The 16,537-nt window shown below is 42.2% G+C and overlaps 2 protein-coding genes across 3 annotated transcripts; one reads left to right on the plus strand and one right to left on the minus strand.

Annotated features, from left to right (window-relative positions):
- The first annotated feature begins 63 nt into the window (after positions 1–63).
- On the plus strand, positions 64–4,559 carry siva1 (SIVA1, apoptosis-inducing factor). The gene is made up of 4 exons (XM_034859307.1): positions 64–313; positions 586–774; positions 3,365–3,518; positions 4,330–4,559. The coding sequence occupies exons 1-4, from the start codon at positions 193–195 to the stop codon at positions 4,376–4,378; spliced, it is 513 nt and encodes a 170-aa protein (XP_034715198.1). The 5' UTR covers positions 64–192; the 3' UTR covers positions 4,379–4,559.
- Positions 4,560–11,602: 7,043 nt separating this feature from the next.
- zbtb42 (zinc finger and BTB domain containing 42) lies at positions 11,603–15,796 on the minus strand. Of its 2 annotated transcripts, none has more exons than XM_034859302.1 (2): positions 15,541–15,796; positions 11,603–14,248 (listed from the first exon to the last, which is right to left on the minus strand). In XM_034859302.1, exon 2 carries the CDS (start codon positions 14,232–14,234, stop codon positions 12,645–12,647), a length of 1,590 nt encoding a protein of 529 aa, XP_034715193.1. In that variant the 5' UTR covers positions 14,235–14,248; positions 15,541–15,796; the 3' UTR covers positions 11,603–12,644. The 2 variants fall into 2 exon arrangements, with proteins under 2 accessions (XP_034715193.1, XP_034715192.1); XM_034859301.1 differs by lacking the exon at positions 15,541–15,796 and adding an exon at positions 14,601–14,857.
- Positions 15,797–16,537: the final 741 nt, after the last annotated feature.

Genomic DNA, 16,537 nt, shown 5'->3' on the forward strand with positions numbered 1-16,537 from the left:
GTGAATGCAGCACGGTGGTCAATTTAGAACCAAACATCACGTGGCAGCAGAGCAGTTGTCGGATAGGCTCTGAGCTTTCATGTGACAATAAAGGATGTGTGTGATTGGCTCATTGCTGTCTCCATTACAATTTTCCCGCAACAAACAAGTGTTTAATCCATAGTAGTACAGCGGGACTTTTTAGCTGTTAAAATGACGAAACGCGCTTGTCCTTTTCCGGAAACCTTCTCTTCCCAATACAAAATACATGTTGGACAACAGGAGCTGAATAATTATGGTGTGTTTGGCAACAAATACAGGCAAGAAATCTACGGTAAGAAGGCTACGCTAATGCTAACTTTTGCTAACGTCAGTTGTGTTTGCTTGCGTTGCACTCGTTGGCTACAACCCACTCTGACACAACCATAACACGGTTGCAGTGGTCACTTTTTAGTGCATTTGTTCATGTGCCTGTAAAGATTAGTAGTTTACAATACTTAGTGTATGGCCTATAAGTTGGGCCTTTTGGCATTAAAAAACTTACGGTACGACTTCTTGGTTTAGTTGCTATACCATTAAACAACAAACGTGATTTGTTTCTTATAGCAAAGACAAAGAACTTGCTCTTCAGTGGTGCGAAGTCTGTGGTGGGTAAAATATGGACTGGAGAGGAGACATGCAGCGACCCGCAGCCCATTGGACTTTTTGAGACACCTGCATGCAGCCAGACACTGCTGAGAGGACAGACACTGATTGGAAATGATGGCAGATTGACAAGAGCAGACGCTATACAAGGTGAGCCTGAACTGATAGGCAGGTGAAAGGATGACCAAGTTAAACTCAAGATATATTTTGAGAAAAATATATGTTGTCACACTCTGGAATGGCAAGACAACACAAATCTATTCTGATGTGTCAAATAAAAGGATGCATGTGGCCTCTTCAGCAATCACCGTGGCCAGCCAAGCATTCATCCATCTATTTCAAGAAGGGTATAGAGGGAATATATTTGGCACACTTGTCAAGCTTCCCATAAACGCAAATATTTAAACAGCCAATATCATTGCCAGCAACTCGATGCCTTTAGGCATGTAGACATCGTCAGGGTGACCTGTTGGAAGTTGAAACCAAGCATTAGAAGGGTGACTTAAGGTACTTTGAACTTGAGGATGATAGGGTCAGACTTTGGTGGATCCATCCCGCCTTGTAATTACGGTTCAGGCTGCTGTTGGCATGGGGTAATGTGTGGGGGGGGATGTTTTCTCTTTAGGCCTCTTACTGCCATTTGAGCGTTGTTTAAACACCACAGCCTACCGGAGTATTATTGGTGACCATATCCTTCCCTTTATGACCTCAGTGCATCTTCTAATTGCTACTTCCAATAAGCTAATCTCTTATAAAGCTTAAATCATCTCAAACTGTTTTCTTGAACAAGACAATGAGTTCACTGTACAAACCTAGTCATATAGGTACCTCACTGTAACAAGTTATTATGAATCCCACTGGCTCTCTTTGTATGCCCTGCACTACCAAGACCCGCCCTGCATAGCAACCAAGCGCTAGGATTGGCCAGACAGCTATGCTTGTGCAACATACCGGAACCTGAATTGTTCAGGTCCTGTCCCCTGACCAATGGGCTATCCTGCACATAACCACTCGAGGTCAATGTCTAACATCAACCAATCGGGCTGCTATGCAGGGTGGGTCTTAGTAGTGTAATCTGATGTGGTAATGTGCAAAATCAATTTGGACAAGGTCCACAGTCTATGACAGGGCAGACATTAATCATTGAAACAGATAACATTGGTGAATTGACACTGAAATAGTCTAAAATGATGTAAGAATAGTGACATCTAGTGATGTAAGCAGAGCAGTACCATGGTCATCCAAATTATACTAAAGGCAATCAATAGGGCAGACTTCGTCATGGAAGGAAAAGCACAAATATATTAAACATTTTATGATGGCTGCATTCCACTTGAGAGGCCCTAGTAGTGTGTATGCTGACGCACTGCAATAGCTTGAACCATCGTTAAGGTTACCAATTTCAGCTGTGCTTTTCCTACTATGAGAAGTCAACATGTCTCCTGTGAAAAAGGTCTATAAATGTGGATCCTTTAGAGTACCCGAAGCACTCACTGGACCTCTCTAAACAAGACCTTTACAAAATCCAAAACTGAAGGTGCATTATCAATTAAAGATAGGTTTACATTTGATCCAATCTTAAACAATTTCAACCTAGACCCTATTTTCCTATGTTTTTGTGTCTGTGACTCATGGAAACAACAATTTCAGTCCAGTATTAAGAGAGCTCGGTGCAGTGGCAAAACAAGCTATAATGTTAATTAATAGGGTAATTGTCCAACTTGTATTTACCTTCACAAAAGTGCTCATTTTGCCACTGACAGAGTCAGATTTACATTCTAAGTGACTGACAACATTGCTTTAAGGATCCCTTCAGAGAACCCTTTAAAACCTCTTTGAACATTTCTGTTTTAACCAGAAACGGCTCTAAGGTGAAGTAAACCCACTAGACTCTTCAAAAACAAAAACAAAAAAACTATCATTTTATAGCATATGTAAAGCCAACATATTTTCACATGTAAATCAATATACTAATTGTTTATTTCAACAAAGGCTAAAGTCGTGATGGACACAGAACGTCTTTTCAAAGTTTGATTTTGTTTCGGTCAACTTTAAGTGTATTTTAAGATGCTAAAATTACTGTTTATTTACACAGAGTCTGGTGGGATTAGCAAATGTAATTTCATGGGTCTCCTTTAGAAATCGTTTCCATAAAGTTATCAGATACTTGGAATATTGATCTGAGCCTGTCTGTTACAAAACAAAGCACTTTTTGGAATGTAAACACCTGTTGGACAATTGCCCGTTAATATACATTGTAGCTTGTTTCACTGCAGTGATCTTGCTTAATACTGGACCAATTTCAAAGATTCTTATTCCCTTAGTCACAAACCTAAGATAATAGGGTTGGGTAAAAAACTATAGTTAGCGTTTAATGACCACCGAAACACATGCTGAATTTTATGATGTCAAATTTCCCTATTTTACCCTGTAATAAGGATCTGAAACACAATCATTGAGTACTGAGGGCCGCAAAGCACATACACACGGTGTGTTTATCAGAACTGGAGCAAAGAGAGATCACTTCTCAACTGCAATTACAGGATCTTTTTTGTCTTTTAGATTACAAGAGGTCACTATACTCAAAGGCCAAAAGTGGATTATTACTTCAGTGTATATGTTTCACCAGCAGGTGTCAGGGTTGTCACAGATTTAGATGCTCGGTTTGGTTACTTTTTTTTTTTTTTTTTAAGCCAAATACTCACCTGGTGTGCTATATCGATGTTTGCTTTTTATCTAGGTGCACCAGGGGCTCCTACAGGCTGCTGTGTGTGTCAGAAGAACCAGGGGTCCAGGACACTATGCTCCCAATGCGACCGTCGAGCCTGTTCCTCCTGTACTCGGCAGTGCTCCAGCTGCTCCAGCCTCTGCTGCTCTGTCTGCACCATCGTAGAGTAAGTCCAAATTGGATTTCCTTTTCTATCAGTTCACTCACATACTAAGGCAAAGACATTGTGCCTTTGTACACTATACAATACAGTGTACACATTTATACATAACTAGGGCAACACGATATGACTTGAAATCCAAACACGATTTAATAGCACATTCTACTTTGATAACAATAGATTAAACAATTAATAACATTCTAAAGGATCTTTTCTGAAGCCAACAGGTTTCCAAACGACAACAATGCAGAGTTTTTTGGCTATAAGTTAATCAGTCGACTCTGACTTGGTGTTTGAGTTATCCTCCATCATGGTTTCCATGCGGCTGTCATATCATGGTGAAAATACGTTTAGCAGCTTAAGAATTTCTATGTCAATCCATTTTTTTTTTTTTTTGTTTTCAGACTTGCATTTGTGTTATTGTGTCATTAAAATGCAATATCTATCGGCTAATGTAGGCAGGAAAATATTGGTCTTAATGACATTTCAATGCATCCCTAGCTGGAATTCAGCTGCAGTGTTTTTCTTTTCAAGTCTTCGTAAAGTATCCTTAGATCCCTTTAAACTCAGACATTGTGCGGTTAATCAGGTGTCACTTGGAAAATCCCAAAGCAAATGACTGATGACTCGAGTTTTCGCCTTGCGACCTCCTGGCTGGATGTGAATAAGGCCTCTTTAAGAAATGGTTCAATATTCTTTCCACTTCATTCAACAAGACAATAAAACTCAAACTGTTCACAATTTGAGTAGTATGCTGAGAAAGATGTTTTTGAGAAGTATTTGCTAAATTAATGTAACTTTTTTCTTTAATTCACAGTTACAGCGGACAATATGATGAAGTACTGTGCTGCAGTTGCTCGACGTAAAGTGACCAACGGAGTGATCAGGAGTTTATCCTCTAACACATGTAGTTGCTTCACATGATATTCCTAAGACTGCGTTTTATACTTATGATTTTCTTTTTTATGTAATCCAAATGTTTTCTTGTATATATGTATTGCATTCCAAAAGTGACTGAAATAAACTTAAACAATTTTGTATAAAGTTGAATGTTGTGATCTGTAGGGGCACAGTAAGGTAATTGTTGATTAATGCAAGAAACAAAGTGGATGTCTAAACAAAAGAAGAGGGGGAAAAAATCAGCCAATTAGCTTGAAGTTACCCAACCAACTGACCTCAGCAGGTGGCAGCACACTTCAGGGAATCAGCTGAAGGATGAGTTGTTTTCAGACTGGGTCATGTTCGGGGTAATGCATAAACCCTGCTTCCTCGCTGGATGAACACATTTATCGCTATGCTAAAGAAGCATATTTTCAGCCAATTGGTTAAAAGTGAAAGTTTTGCCTGGCAATAAATTATATTCCAATTCAACATGTCCCAACTGACCTTGAGAATCTGCTATCAAATGTATTTATTAAGACAGACCCAGAGGTTGAACTGTAGCAGGGTTTTTGTTTGATCACAATCATCCCCTCTGGATGTGACCTTGAGGGGCAGTCATCACTTTGTGTTGGCTCCAGCACTGATGACTGCTGTTAGGGTCAGGTATTGTACACTGTGAGTACTTGTTCTTGGTGGCAGATGTCCTGAACACTGCTTTTATAGAAATCAATCGCATGACATTTTGTTAAAGATGTTTGATTGGATGAGTGCATTTCCTGGAGCTTACTGCTAGTGAGCCCATGAGCTGTTGAGTCCCATCCAATGCTCAGCAGGCCAGTTGTGGCTCCAGTCTTTGGGGATCTCTGCAGTTGGTGTTCGAGGGCACTGCTTGATTTCTGGCTGAATGAACAGACAGCTGCTGGCGGGCAAAGGCGTCAAGTGGTCTGCACATTTCATGATAAAGCTTTAAGGAACTCACAAGTGGACATTAAACACTAGTACAGAAGACTTTTTGCTTCGAAGATAAAGCAATCATTACATCCTGAAAATCTAGGTAGAAGTCTATTCTAAAGCTAGAGGATGGGGTTTTAGCCTTTTTCACAATGGGTTTGAGTAAAGTTACTTCTCAAATGTAGGAATGTACTTTTTTTATGAAATATATCAGATCAACAAGTAACCCAACACATTTCCAATAAGTGTATTATACGTACAGTATATGTTGAAATTACCAGTGAAGGTTTGAAATGATCCATTGTTTCTGACATAATTCAGAATTCTAAGATGTGCAGCTGATAATAACTTTGAGGTAGAGCCAAGACAGGCACTTTTAATGTATTGTTTTGTAAGTTTGTCAAACATTTTGTGCGTGGACACATGGTTACGGTTAGACTGAGAACTGACCACCTAGTCACCTGTATTCTCTCCTCCAGAGTCAGACTGAGCCTCCCTCTGGTCCTGTTTGAACCGGGTGATGAGTTTGTCTTACCAGCCGAGTAACGCTGTTTTAAAGCCCTTTGTCGACCATCAGAAAGTCACTTCATTATCTAGTTGTTTTAGCCAATTTCCTGTGATGCATTATTGCATGGGACCTCCCTTTAGTACCGTTGTATCTAGAAGAAAGGGGAGCAACGTACATCATGCAGAGAAAATGGTGTCTGCAAAGAACTCGGTCTTGTAATTCATTCCCCATTCACTCAGTTTAATCTCGGCTATTGTCTCAATATTTAAAGAAAAGGTATTCGTGATACAGGTATCCCCTGTCTTGTATGCCTCCCAAATCTGAAAAATAAGTTGTTAAAAAAAAAAAAATTCACTTGGACTTCAGATACAGAACCTTACAGAAGTGGTTTAGACATGATTCACCCATCTGTCATCCAAAACATTTACCATATTCATTGTTAACTTATTTGAGGGAAGAATGCAGATGTTCAGGTTCCCCTCCCTGCTCTCTGTTAACTCCATAATGATGTGTTTACGTACCTTCAAAAACAACAAAGCACAGCTGTCAAGGTTTTCAGCACATCCCCATCCGTGACATTCAAAGAAAGAAAAAATCTTAAAAGGTCACGGTGTGCTGCCCTCCCACGAATGGTCCTCATCTTCTCCCTGGTGCATGTATGGGCTGGGTGTCTGTGAGGAGAAGGGGGCCACATAATCACCCACGGCGCTCCAGACAGGACCAACTGCAGTCGGCCAGCGGGAGCACGTGGCTTTGTCTTTCACCCATTCTTGTGGGGACCAGCTGTGGTCTGAGTGGGGCGAGTGTCAAGCCCAGTGATGCTGCTGCTATAAATATGCGTCAACGAGTGTGAGTAAGTGACAGCTGTATAGTGGACCAAGGACACACTGTCTTGGCACTGTTAGGGCGAGCCACTCCAAAAAAGGCAAACCCAGTGTGAGGGCACTAGTTGATATGTATTTATGCACTTGTAGCAATTGATTGTAGCTTTAGATTGTGATTAAGAACTGCTTCAAATGTGAACGCAGCCTTACAAGTTTGCCATTATGGTCACATATTGAGGTTGTTTTTATTTTACACCACACTAATATTATTAATTGGGAATTTAGTTACTATTCTTTATTCTTGGGCATAATCTGATTTTCTGAAAGTCAAAAGAATTGCTCCTTCAAAATTAAGTGGATGATAACCATATGCATGCGTTTTCATACAGAGAGAGAAAAAGAAAACTACCCATGCGTGTGTATGTGTGTGTGCGTGTGCTCATTGTCTGTACACAAGTGCATGTGTGACTGTTTGTGTGCCCTTTTCAAGTGTGACCACCTGTCTTTTGTTAAGAAATAAATAAATAAACAGAGGCCACACCAGCTGTCCCTGGCAGTCCGTCCCTTCAGAGGTCAAGGGCTCCCACCGCTGGCCTTGTTGAGGTGGTGGACACTTACAACTTTCCTCTCAACTTCTCTCAAGTACCTCTAAACGCTCACACACACACACACACACAAAACCACTCACCGCCAAATGAGCCAGGCTTTGAGCCTCTTAGTGGAATGTTTTATTACACCATCCAGTTACACTGCACATATCGCAGCTCGTCACCCTGCAGCTAAGCCCTATCACATGGCCCCTACTTTCCATGCGAAGGTTTGGATCCATAAGAAAAGCACACACACCATGCAGTCTAAGCCCTGGATCCCGTTAGGCAGATGTGAGCTGTTGGTGCCAGCGAGTGCTCTGAGGCCTGCTGCTGTGGATGTTTACAGTGCGAGGTGGCCACAGCATTGCAGAGGGCCCTTATTTACTGTGAGCGGGTTGGGGCTGTTCTGTGTGTTTATGAATGATCTTGGGAGGACATTGTTTTCTTTATGTTGGAGCTGCCTGGCTAGCGCCGCTGTGTCGTCTGTTTGTGCATAAAGTACGTGCTGTGGAGCTGGGCCAGACAATAGCCTGGCTGAGCTACTACCCACGCACACAATAGAGTGGCGGGATGAGGCCGAGGTTTGGGGCCGTGGTTTTGGGGGCTGTGGGGCTGGTGGTAGGATAAATGGGGGCAGGGGCAGTTGGATGCAGCCCTTGTCTATATGGCGTTCCCAGAAGGGTCGAGCTGGGATTGGGGGGAGGGTGGTGGGAACCCGAGCACGTCCCCGTTGGGATCACGTAGCAGAGCAGCTGGATTTCTTTCATGGTGCAGCGGGGAAATAATTAAAAGTTCTCGCGATTGAAAATGTCCAGTGAATGGGCATGAATCCCTCAAGTAGACACATTTGGTAGGTTTGTTTACTTACAAATAGATGTGTGTGTGTGTGAGTGAGAGTGTGTAGAAGACATAATCAAGTTAAGTTTTAGTACTAATTACAGAACAAAGTCAGCTGGCTTTGGCATCTCAGGTTTATCTCTTTTGGAGTGTATTGGCAACAGGTCAGGAACAATAGGAGCCCAGCTTGAAATTGCTCTGTCCTTGAGCTGAGTTTATGGTTTCAGAGGGATAGGACCTGTATGACCAGCCGTATTATCACTTTCTGTTGTCGCTGTACACATTGCAGTGCTGCCCACACACACACACACACACACACTATCTGGCCGATTGTTGCTGCTGAGTGTCATCGTTCGTGAATCAGTCTACTTTGACTTTACTTATTAAATTCAAGGCTCATCCTCTGCTTAAAGTATTTTGTCTAAAATTGATCCATGGACTGGTGTGAAAACTAGTGTGAGTGCAAACTGGCAAATTGGCAGTGCAAATTGGTGATTAGTAAATAAATAAAAATCCACACAAAGAGAGAAAGTTGTTCCATTTAATTCTATGCATAATCTTAAGAAAGATCTAAATCAAGATTGTCACATTTCCACAGCACACGCACACAAGCACACTCCAAAAGCGCAAACAAAGAAAATGCACATACAGTTATAGATCAAGAGTAAATTGCCTCAGTATCTAACCAATGTCAATTCTGCATAAAGATTGTCCTCTAATCTCTACACCACTAACACTGAAGCAATTGATTACTATAAAATATACCTTTATTAAAAAATTATATTAAATTCTAATGGCACTTCTACAAATTCTATGAAAAAGACTTTCGTTTGACATTTAGAAGCTTTTTTCTTTACCAAATTAAAACAGATGGTCAAACGTTGCACAAGAAGCAAATGTCATAATAAATATTTCTCATGATTATACGCAATTTCACAGTTGTAACCTGCAGTGGACAAAATTCCAGTATTGGTAAAGTAATTTTTTTTAGATTACATACATACAGCATGAGTTAGGCAAACATAGCCCTCAATCAAGAGTAGCGCCGTTTCCATAGAAGTCAACAGTCAAAATCTCAAGTGTTTCACATTCAACAGTGACATATACGAAATAAACAGACTGTTAGTTCCCAGTAGTATTGGCTACTAAAAGCCAAATCACAAAAATGCATGTCTTCAGTTCAACACATACAGATTTATTCACAAAAATGGTCAAATAAATCTCAAATGTAATCTCTTGCAAAGCAGCAAAGAATAAATGGACTTGAAATTGTTTTTACTCAGATTTTTGACATGATAGAAAGACAGGAACACCACTTCCAATGGGTTTTTGTTGCTGTGATATGAACTTTACCGCCGCAGACAAGGGCAAAAATGTACAATATAGAAAAAGGGCTTCTCCAGATGCAACACCTAGTCGTGTCTACAAGGCACATTTGGTGATCATTCTGGAGGTATAAATAAAGATGGTAAACAATAAAAAGAAAAGAAATTCTTCACATATCGTTAGTTTTTCTACCTCTGTACACATGTACATTAAAGAATCAAGCTATTTAACTTGCACCATATAAGAAATGTTCCTTAAAAAAATCAGTGTGACAGTGACAAAATCTACATTCCTGTGTTCTGATTGAAATAGACATTATTAACACTACACAACAGCTATGTATCTGACATTTCTTGTTCTTACTGAAGTGATTAAACTCTCAGGGTATGCGAACGGCACGAGTGTTAGTGCAACAGCCAGATCACATTTCTTGTAAAGTAACACACAAGCCTTGTTCATTCAAGCCCCATCGCTGACTGCAGCTGAGGGAGTAGAATGGAAACAGATTGCGGTAATTCTCAGAGAAATGCTTTTGACTCGTTCCCGACTTGGGCTCCTTTAGAAATGTTGACCAACCGTTGCAAATGATGGATGGAAATGGATAGGTAGTCAGCACTTACATTTGACCTGTACGGTCAGACGTATTGTTAGTCTTTTTAAATCTAGCACTTGGAAAACAATTCTCTGATAATTCTGATATTCTCCTGATGGTTGTGCAATCAAATCACTGTGGTAACTCCTCCTTGTAGAGGAACAACAATGAAGCATTTATCTACTGCATGCTGGGATGGGGGGGGGGGGGGGGCTGTTCTTTTGATGCCTCCAACACAATACACCTGTTTACAGTGTCCTTGGTCTCCGTTTGCTAAATACATTTCTCACATTCCAATGGCTCCATTCAATACAGAAAAGTGCAAAGAGAGACTTGGGCTGCCTTTTCTCCCCACAACTCGCACAGAGATACACAGTGATCCCTTAAGAATTACCTGGGATTTGGTGGTGGTGGTGAGGGGGGGGGGGGGGACAATGACTGTATTGTCTCCTTTCTATAGGTAGCCAATGCCGTATCAGTGTGGCTGTGCTTGTGAACAACTGTTTCCTGTGGCAGAACAGCAGTCAGAGCGCCACTAGCGTTTTAACAGTTCTTATTTGGAGTCTTATCCATTCTTGAATACGGAGAAGGAACCAAACTCCTTAGGGAAGACGTGACAATTTAAGAGACTGCAGTCTGGATAAGACACCTGACTCTCTCCACCTTACACATGTAACACGGGAAAAAAAAACAGTTTGATAAATAGAATATATATTTACATTAAATATACATATAGTAAGAAATAGCAGCCTAGACAATAGTGTTGAAACTATATGCATGCTTAAAACAAGTGCTTCTCTATGTTCCATGTGACAAATCTTGAACACTCCGCAGAGATTTCTACACGGTATATTAAAATACCATTACATTATCTCGATTTGCACAGAGAAAATGAACAGACAGCCCTAATACCAGTTAATAAGTACCAAGATTGCTAGGCAAAACGTGGCGTCTTTCAAGCTTTCAGAAATAAGAAGTACACCTACAGTTAACCCTGAACCAAGTCAAACTAATAAATAAATTCTGGTCAAGTCTTCTCAGGACAGAATTAGACAAATACGTCCCCTGCTAAGAATCCAGATAGCATCTATGTGAACAGAGGGAAGAAATCCATTTCCTGCCCAAAGATTCTTTCAAGGAGAAGCATCTCTAAAGGCTCCAGCTCCATCAGTAGTAATGTACACACGTACAGTGAGAAGATATTAGGAAGTGAAAAGGTTAATTCAAAGAATGAAAAGTCAGTAGATTCAGCTGAATGGCACTTGGAGCACAGCTTTGATGACACCAACAAAGAACTGAATATCCACCTGTCTCCCTCCCTCCCTGCCTGCCTGCTAAGGGGTTTGCCCTTAACACCATGTCAGTGTACCCTGTACGCCATACCAGGGAATAACAAGGTAATTTACTTGCAACCGTTTTTCTTTTAACCCAACAAGTCAATGACTATTTAATTTGATTTACGCATTTTTATTACATTCTTGTAAATGACTTAACTAAGGTCGCTTATGGATCAATTGGCATTCCACAGTAGACAATTACCTTTGTTACCACCTGGTATGTGGCGTGTACTCCAGATTATATTTTTTTTAAAGGCCTGAAAACTGACAGAACTTTACAAGAAGGCAAAGTGATATATCTCATTCTTGTATAAGTAAGTACACTAGGTGAAGTGATAAGCATTTTAGTAGGCACCAGTGTTACAGGCATTAGCTTTTAAGTACTCTCCATCCTTCCTCTGATTATACAACTTATTTTAAGTAGTAAATTAGAAGGCCGTTCCAGCGATATGTGCTCACATACATTAGAAACTAAACAGCTGGTATCTCACCCCAATGAATAAAAAGAGAAAGGAAATATGGTGATATGATGGTCTGCTTGCCTCTTGTTATAAACAACATAAAAACTAACCAACTTCATTTCAACCAAACAAAAATTCTATTTCCATCAAAAACAATAGTTATACTTCCAGTAGTCAAACTTCATTAGTTTTGCTGCCTTATAGTAGTTTACTTGTTAAGGACTAAACAAATCCCAAAAAATAAATAATAATTATAATAATAATAATAATAATAATAATAATAATAATGATAATGTAAGAGTTAAAAATCATATATTGCTACTTGCGGACGGTTCTGATCTCCCATGTGCACAAATAAAAGGCTCACTCACTCTGACGATTGTATTAACATGTGTTAGCATTAGCTAGCATCCATTTGCCCATAGGGTATGAACATAGGACGCTTTTCTTTCTGCAAATATACTCCTTAAATTAACTCAACAGATTGAAAAACAAAAGAGAAACAAACAAGTGCATCATCTGATTTGTTCACCTTCATCCACACAGATCCAGCTTGGGTTTCACAGCACCCATGTTTATATGAACAGCCTGTGCACCTTCAACTGTCTGCTTCTGACCATCATGTATGCCTGTGACACAGAAAACAACTCCAGTTTTAACATTGCTACATCTTCAACTTGAGAAATGCCACATGGGGTAGAATCCCATGAACATCTTCGACAAACTTCCAACATGTGTGTACTAATGGGGGAAAGTGTTCAGTAGTAGTTTTCAGTGTATGAAACGACATTCGGCCTTGTGTCGTGGCACTGGTGAGAAGTGTTTCATCCAATGGCAAGAGTCTTGACAAGGCCACAGTGAAACTTCCTGATGTGGCGGTAGAGGTCCCCAGACTGGGTGAAGCGCCGTTCACACCACTTACAAGCGTGAGGCTTCTCGCGTGTGTGAACTACAGCGTGCCGACTCAAGTTATGAGAGTACTGGAAGCTCTTGCCACACTGGCCACAGGTGTATGGCTTTTCGCCAGAGTGTGTGCGCTCGTGACGCTTGAGGGTGTACATGCAAGAGAAGGTCTTGTTGCACTGCATGCAGGTGGGGACCGAGCCGTCGGGCGACAACTTGGAGCGAGCGCCGTCCTTCTCACGGAAGTGTGAGCTGAGGTGCAGTTGCAGCACATGGGGGCTGGGGAAGACTTTACTGCAGAGGGGGCACACGCACACCTGTTGCCCCGGGGGCAGGAGCACCCCGCTGGAGGTGGAGATGTCTGAAGAGGCCAAGTCATCCTCCTCCTCCTCCTCGCTGTCCCCCAGCAGCCTACCCCTCCTCTCCTCTACCTCCCTGCCTGGGGCGCCCTCCCTCCCTCTGCAGGCCTCCCCCTCCTCGTCCATCAGGTCCTCCTCCTGGGAGAGCAGGGCGGCTGTGGAGCCGTTGTTGCCTGGGAAGAGGGCAGCGAACCCTGTCACCACTGAGCTCCTGGCACTATTCCCAAAGCGCTGGCTCTCAGGGCTCATCGGCTCACTGTCCTCCTGCTCTGACAGCAAGTCGTGTTCGTCTTTAACAAGTGGCTCAGTGCCCTGCTGCTGGCTGTCGAGGGCCAGCTGTCCCGAGACGTAGGAGGGGTGTAAGGGATCTCTGCTAGACAGAGGCTTGAAAGACAAATCCAGTGCACAGTCCATGTCATCTGAAGCCCGGGACCTCTGGGACAGCGATACGGTGGAACTACTGACATCAGCTTTTGTTTTTCCAGCTGTTTGGACACAGGGCTCGGCCTCTACTGACAAATAATTGACACCTACAAGGTCCGGGGACCTGCCAGAGTGACCGTTTGCCTTCTGCCTGCTCCATGCAGACCTATCACAATCTGTGACAGCCAGCCTGACTTCGCTGTTGTCCGTGTCAAACTCGTCTGCCGGGGGGGCTCTGTGAAGCCCCAGAGACTGTGTGTGTCGCCGGATGAGCTGCTTACTGTGCAGCTCGTCTTCGAAGGAATTTTCTCTATCCAGACCGCCGAGTCCCAATCCCTCACTTATCTTTTCATCCAGAGAGGAGAGTTCCTTATCTTTAAGCTTGCCTTTACACACTTTCACTATATCATACATGTGGAGGTAACTGGCTGCTGCCAGGACATCCTCCACCGGGAGAGAGCTGAATTCCAACTTCCCCTCATACATAAATTCAAGGAGCAGACTGAAAGCCGGGGCTGTCACAATGTCACTGTTGAGATGCACAACGTCCCTTTTGTCCAGCTGGTCCCTGTAGAAGAGATGGAAGTACATGCTGCAGGAGGCCAGCACGGCTCTGTGCGCTTTGAATCGAGCCTCCCCGACAAGAACAGTGCAGTCACAGAGGAAACCTTGATGACGCTGCTGACTCAGACACTGCAGCAACTGGCGGCTATGGTCTGGGAACTCCATTCTTCCTTCATAACCTGACGAAAAACAGGAAAAACAGGATACTGGATAAACGAAATGAAGCCATTTAGAAGGCAAAGTGGACCTGCCGTCGCATAACAGAGACAGATACAAAGTAACCAAAAGCAAAGACAATGTGAGGAAAAGACTCAAGACTCAGAAGTCAAATCATTTTAAAAGTATGAGCAAACATAAAGGCAGCAAGACAATAAAAAAAAACAAGTTCGTGAAATAATTCCCAAATACAAATCTTTATTCAGAAAGAATGAATTCCCCTAAAGGTCTACAGCAATAACTTTATCCAACTTGAGAACATAAGTCCCACATTCTTTCCAGTGGTGCAGGATAAGCTACGCTGCGCTCACCCACCCATGTATTACGGTGTAAACTGATCCACTCTCCAAATGATCCGAAGTATTCCGGGTTTGTAAGCTATAAGTCAGCCTACTTCTTGAGCTTCCCAAATTTGCGATGAGCGACGCACAGGCGCGTTCCCAATCGCACGCGAAAACAGCGGTGTTTACAGAACAGACAGGCGGGACCGGGAATGATAGCACTCGTCCATCGGGGGAAGGAGGCTAACGTGAAAAAACAAGACCAGTGCAGAGTGAGTAAACTGGTGCTCTGTTTGCTAATTACACTGCAAGCTGTGGAGTCAGCTGCTCTGACATCACCGCAATGGAAACGCTACCTCCAGCTGTGCTCCTCTTTATGCCATATGTTAACTCTGTGCTAGGCGATCTAACCTATACACACACGCACGCACACACACACACACACACAACTTGTAAAAAAGAAAAAATTGATTCATAATTGTCACAAGATTACACGGAATTTTGAACTTCTTTTAATCTGATAATAAATCACCAAAGGAAGAAAAGAAAAAAAATGCAGCCTACAACCGCGGAGGAGAATAAAAACGCTTTGTGGCCGTTTTACGCACTCAGCCGACACACGCGCACAACTGTGAAATATTTGTTTAAGGAGTTCATTCGAAACAGAAAAGGCAGATGGAAAGAAAAAAAGTCGAGTGAGCTGAATATTAAAGTTTGATGCTGTCAAGAAAAATGTGCATACGTAGAATTTTGCGCGCAGAAGTTATTTTAATAAGAGAAAGAAAAGTGTAAAGAGTATACAGGAGATCCAAGGACGCAGTAAACCGAGCTCCATGTCCGTGTTGGGCAACGCATTGCTAGGAGCCTTTTAAACAGCAGAGGAACTCACAGCAACTGCGCTGAACGAAGCGGCGAGGGGACACTCTTTTAACTTTCGCTTCCTCCGTTTAAAAGCACAAAGACACTGTACTTACATTTATTTCTGCCCGGTTCGTCGTGTTCTTTTCTAGAAGCTCCCACGTCCTTTCATGATGTGCGGCCAGATGTTCGCTTCTCCTTGTCGTTTCTTGAGCTTCAGTCCGACCCTGGCAAGGCAGGCTGCACTCAGAGCTGCTGTGTGTCAAGCAGGTTGATAATGGCACAAGTCTCGCGATATCTCGCGGCCACAATAACTTCTGTACTACTCCGTGAACTCACACAGCGGCAGCAAGTAGCAGAGTACACTGGGGACATCAATTGGCTGTCTTATTAAAACACCTGTCCCATGAACGGGGGCACCCACAGTGTGATAAATCCGGAAGCAGCCCATCGCAAAGCAGAGGAAGGGACAATAGAGCAACTGAAGACTTTTGTAAGATATGACTTCAAGTAGACAGACTAATTATTAAAGTTGCATGTTGCATGTGTTATTTGACTTAAAAACGCACTCCATCTCCTTTTTCCTTTCCTGTTCCGATCTGTTTGAAGACCATGTGATTTAGAAAGGTTCAATCCAGAATGTAAATTAGATTTGCAAGCTTCCCAAAATGCTGTCTGTTTTTTGTTTTGTTTTTTAATGTCTGCTGTGGATTAAAGAAACCCTTTTGTCACAAATATTTGATATTGAAAGTATCCAAAAGTGAGAATTATAAATCTTGCTTTGTTAATTTGGAGGGTCACTGGACTATTGGGAACTTTTAAGGGCTGTTCTCCCTAATCCTGCTTTGGGTTGTGGAATTCCCTTGCACCACAACCCAGTGCCTTTGTTTTCTCAGACCAGACCAGCTCCAGGCTGTGACTTATTAAGCCTAAATTGTCTAAAGATACAAATTATGCTGGTTTATGTGAACTATGTTTTTGGGGAAAAAGTCACACATTTGATTAGATTATCAGGCACTGTATAAAAAAAAAAAATGGGTCTCCGGACTCTGTTTTGAATTTGATGGTGGTGGCACAGTGGAGAATCAGGGGCTCGAGGTTGCAGCTGCTCAT

Source organism: Etheostoma cragini, chromosome 20, assembly GCF_013103735.1.
Source record: "Etheostoma cragini isolate CJK2018 chromosome 20, CSU_Ecrag_1.0, whole genome shotgun sequence".
Taxonomy (NCBI): Eukaryota; Metazoa; Chordata; class Actinopteri; order Perciformes; family Percidae; genus Etheostoma; species Etheostoma cragini.

What these genes read in the sequence shown, in the direction of transcription:
- siva1 (XM_034859307.1), top strand. Translation starts at nt 193, where the DNA reads ATGACGAAACGCGCTTGTCCTTTTCCGGAAACCTTCTCTTCCCAATAC. An exon ending in AAGAGCAGACGCTATACAAG is followed by an intron (nt 775 to 3,364) that starts GTGAGCCTGAAC and finishes CTTTTTATCTAG; the next exon opens with GTGCACCAGGGGCTCCTACA. An exon ending in TCTGTCTGCACCATCGTAGA is followed by an intron (nt 3,519 to 4,329) that starts GTAAGTCCAAAT and finishes TTTAATTCACAG; the next exon opens with TTACAGCGGACAATATGATG.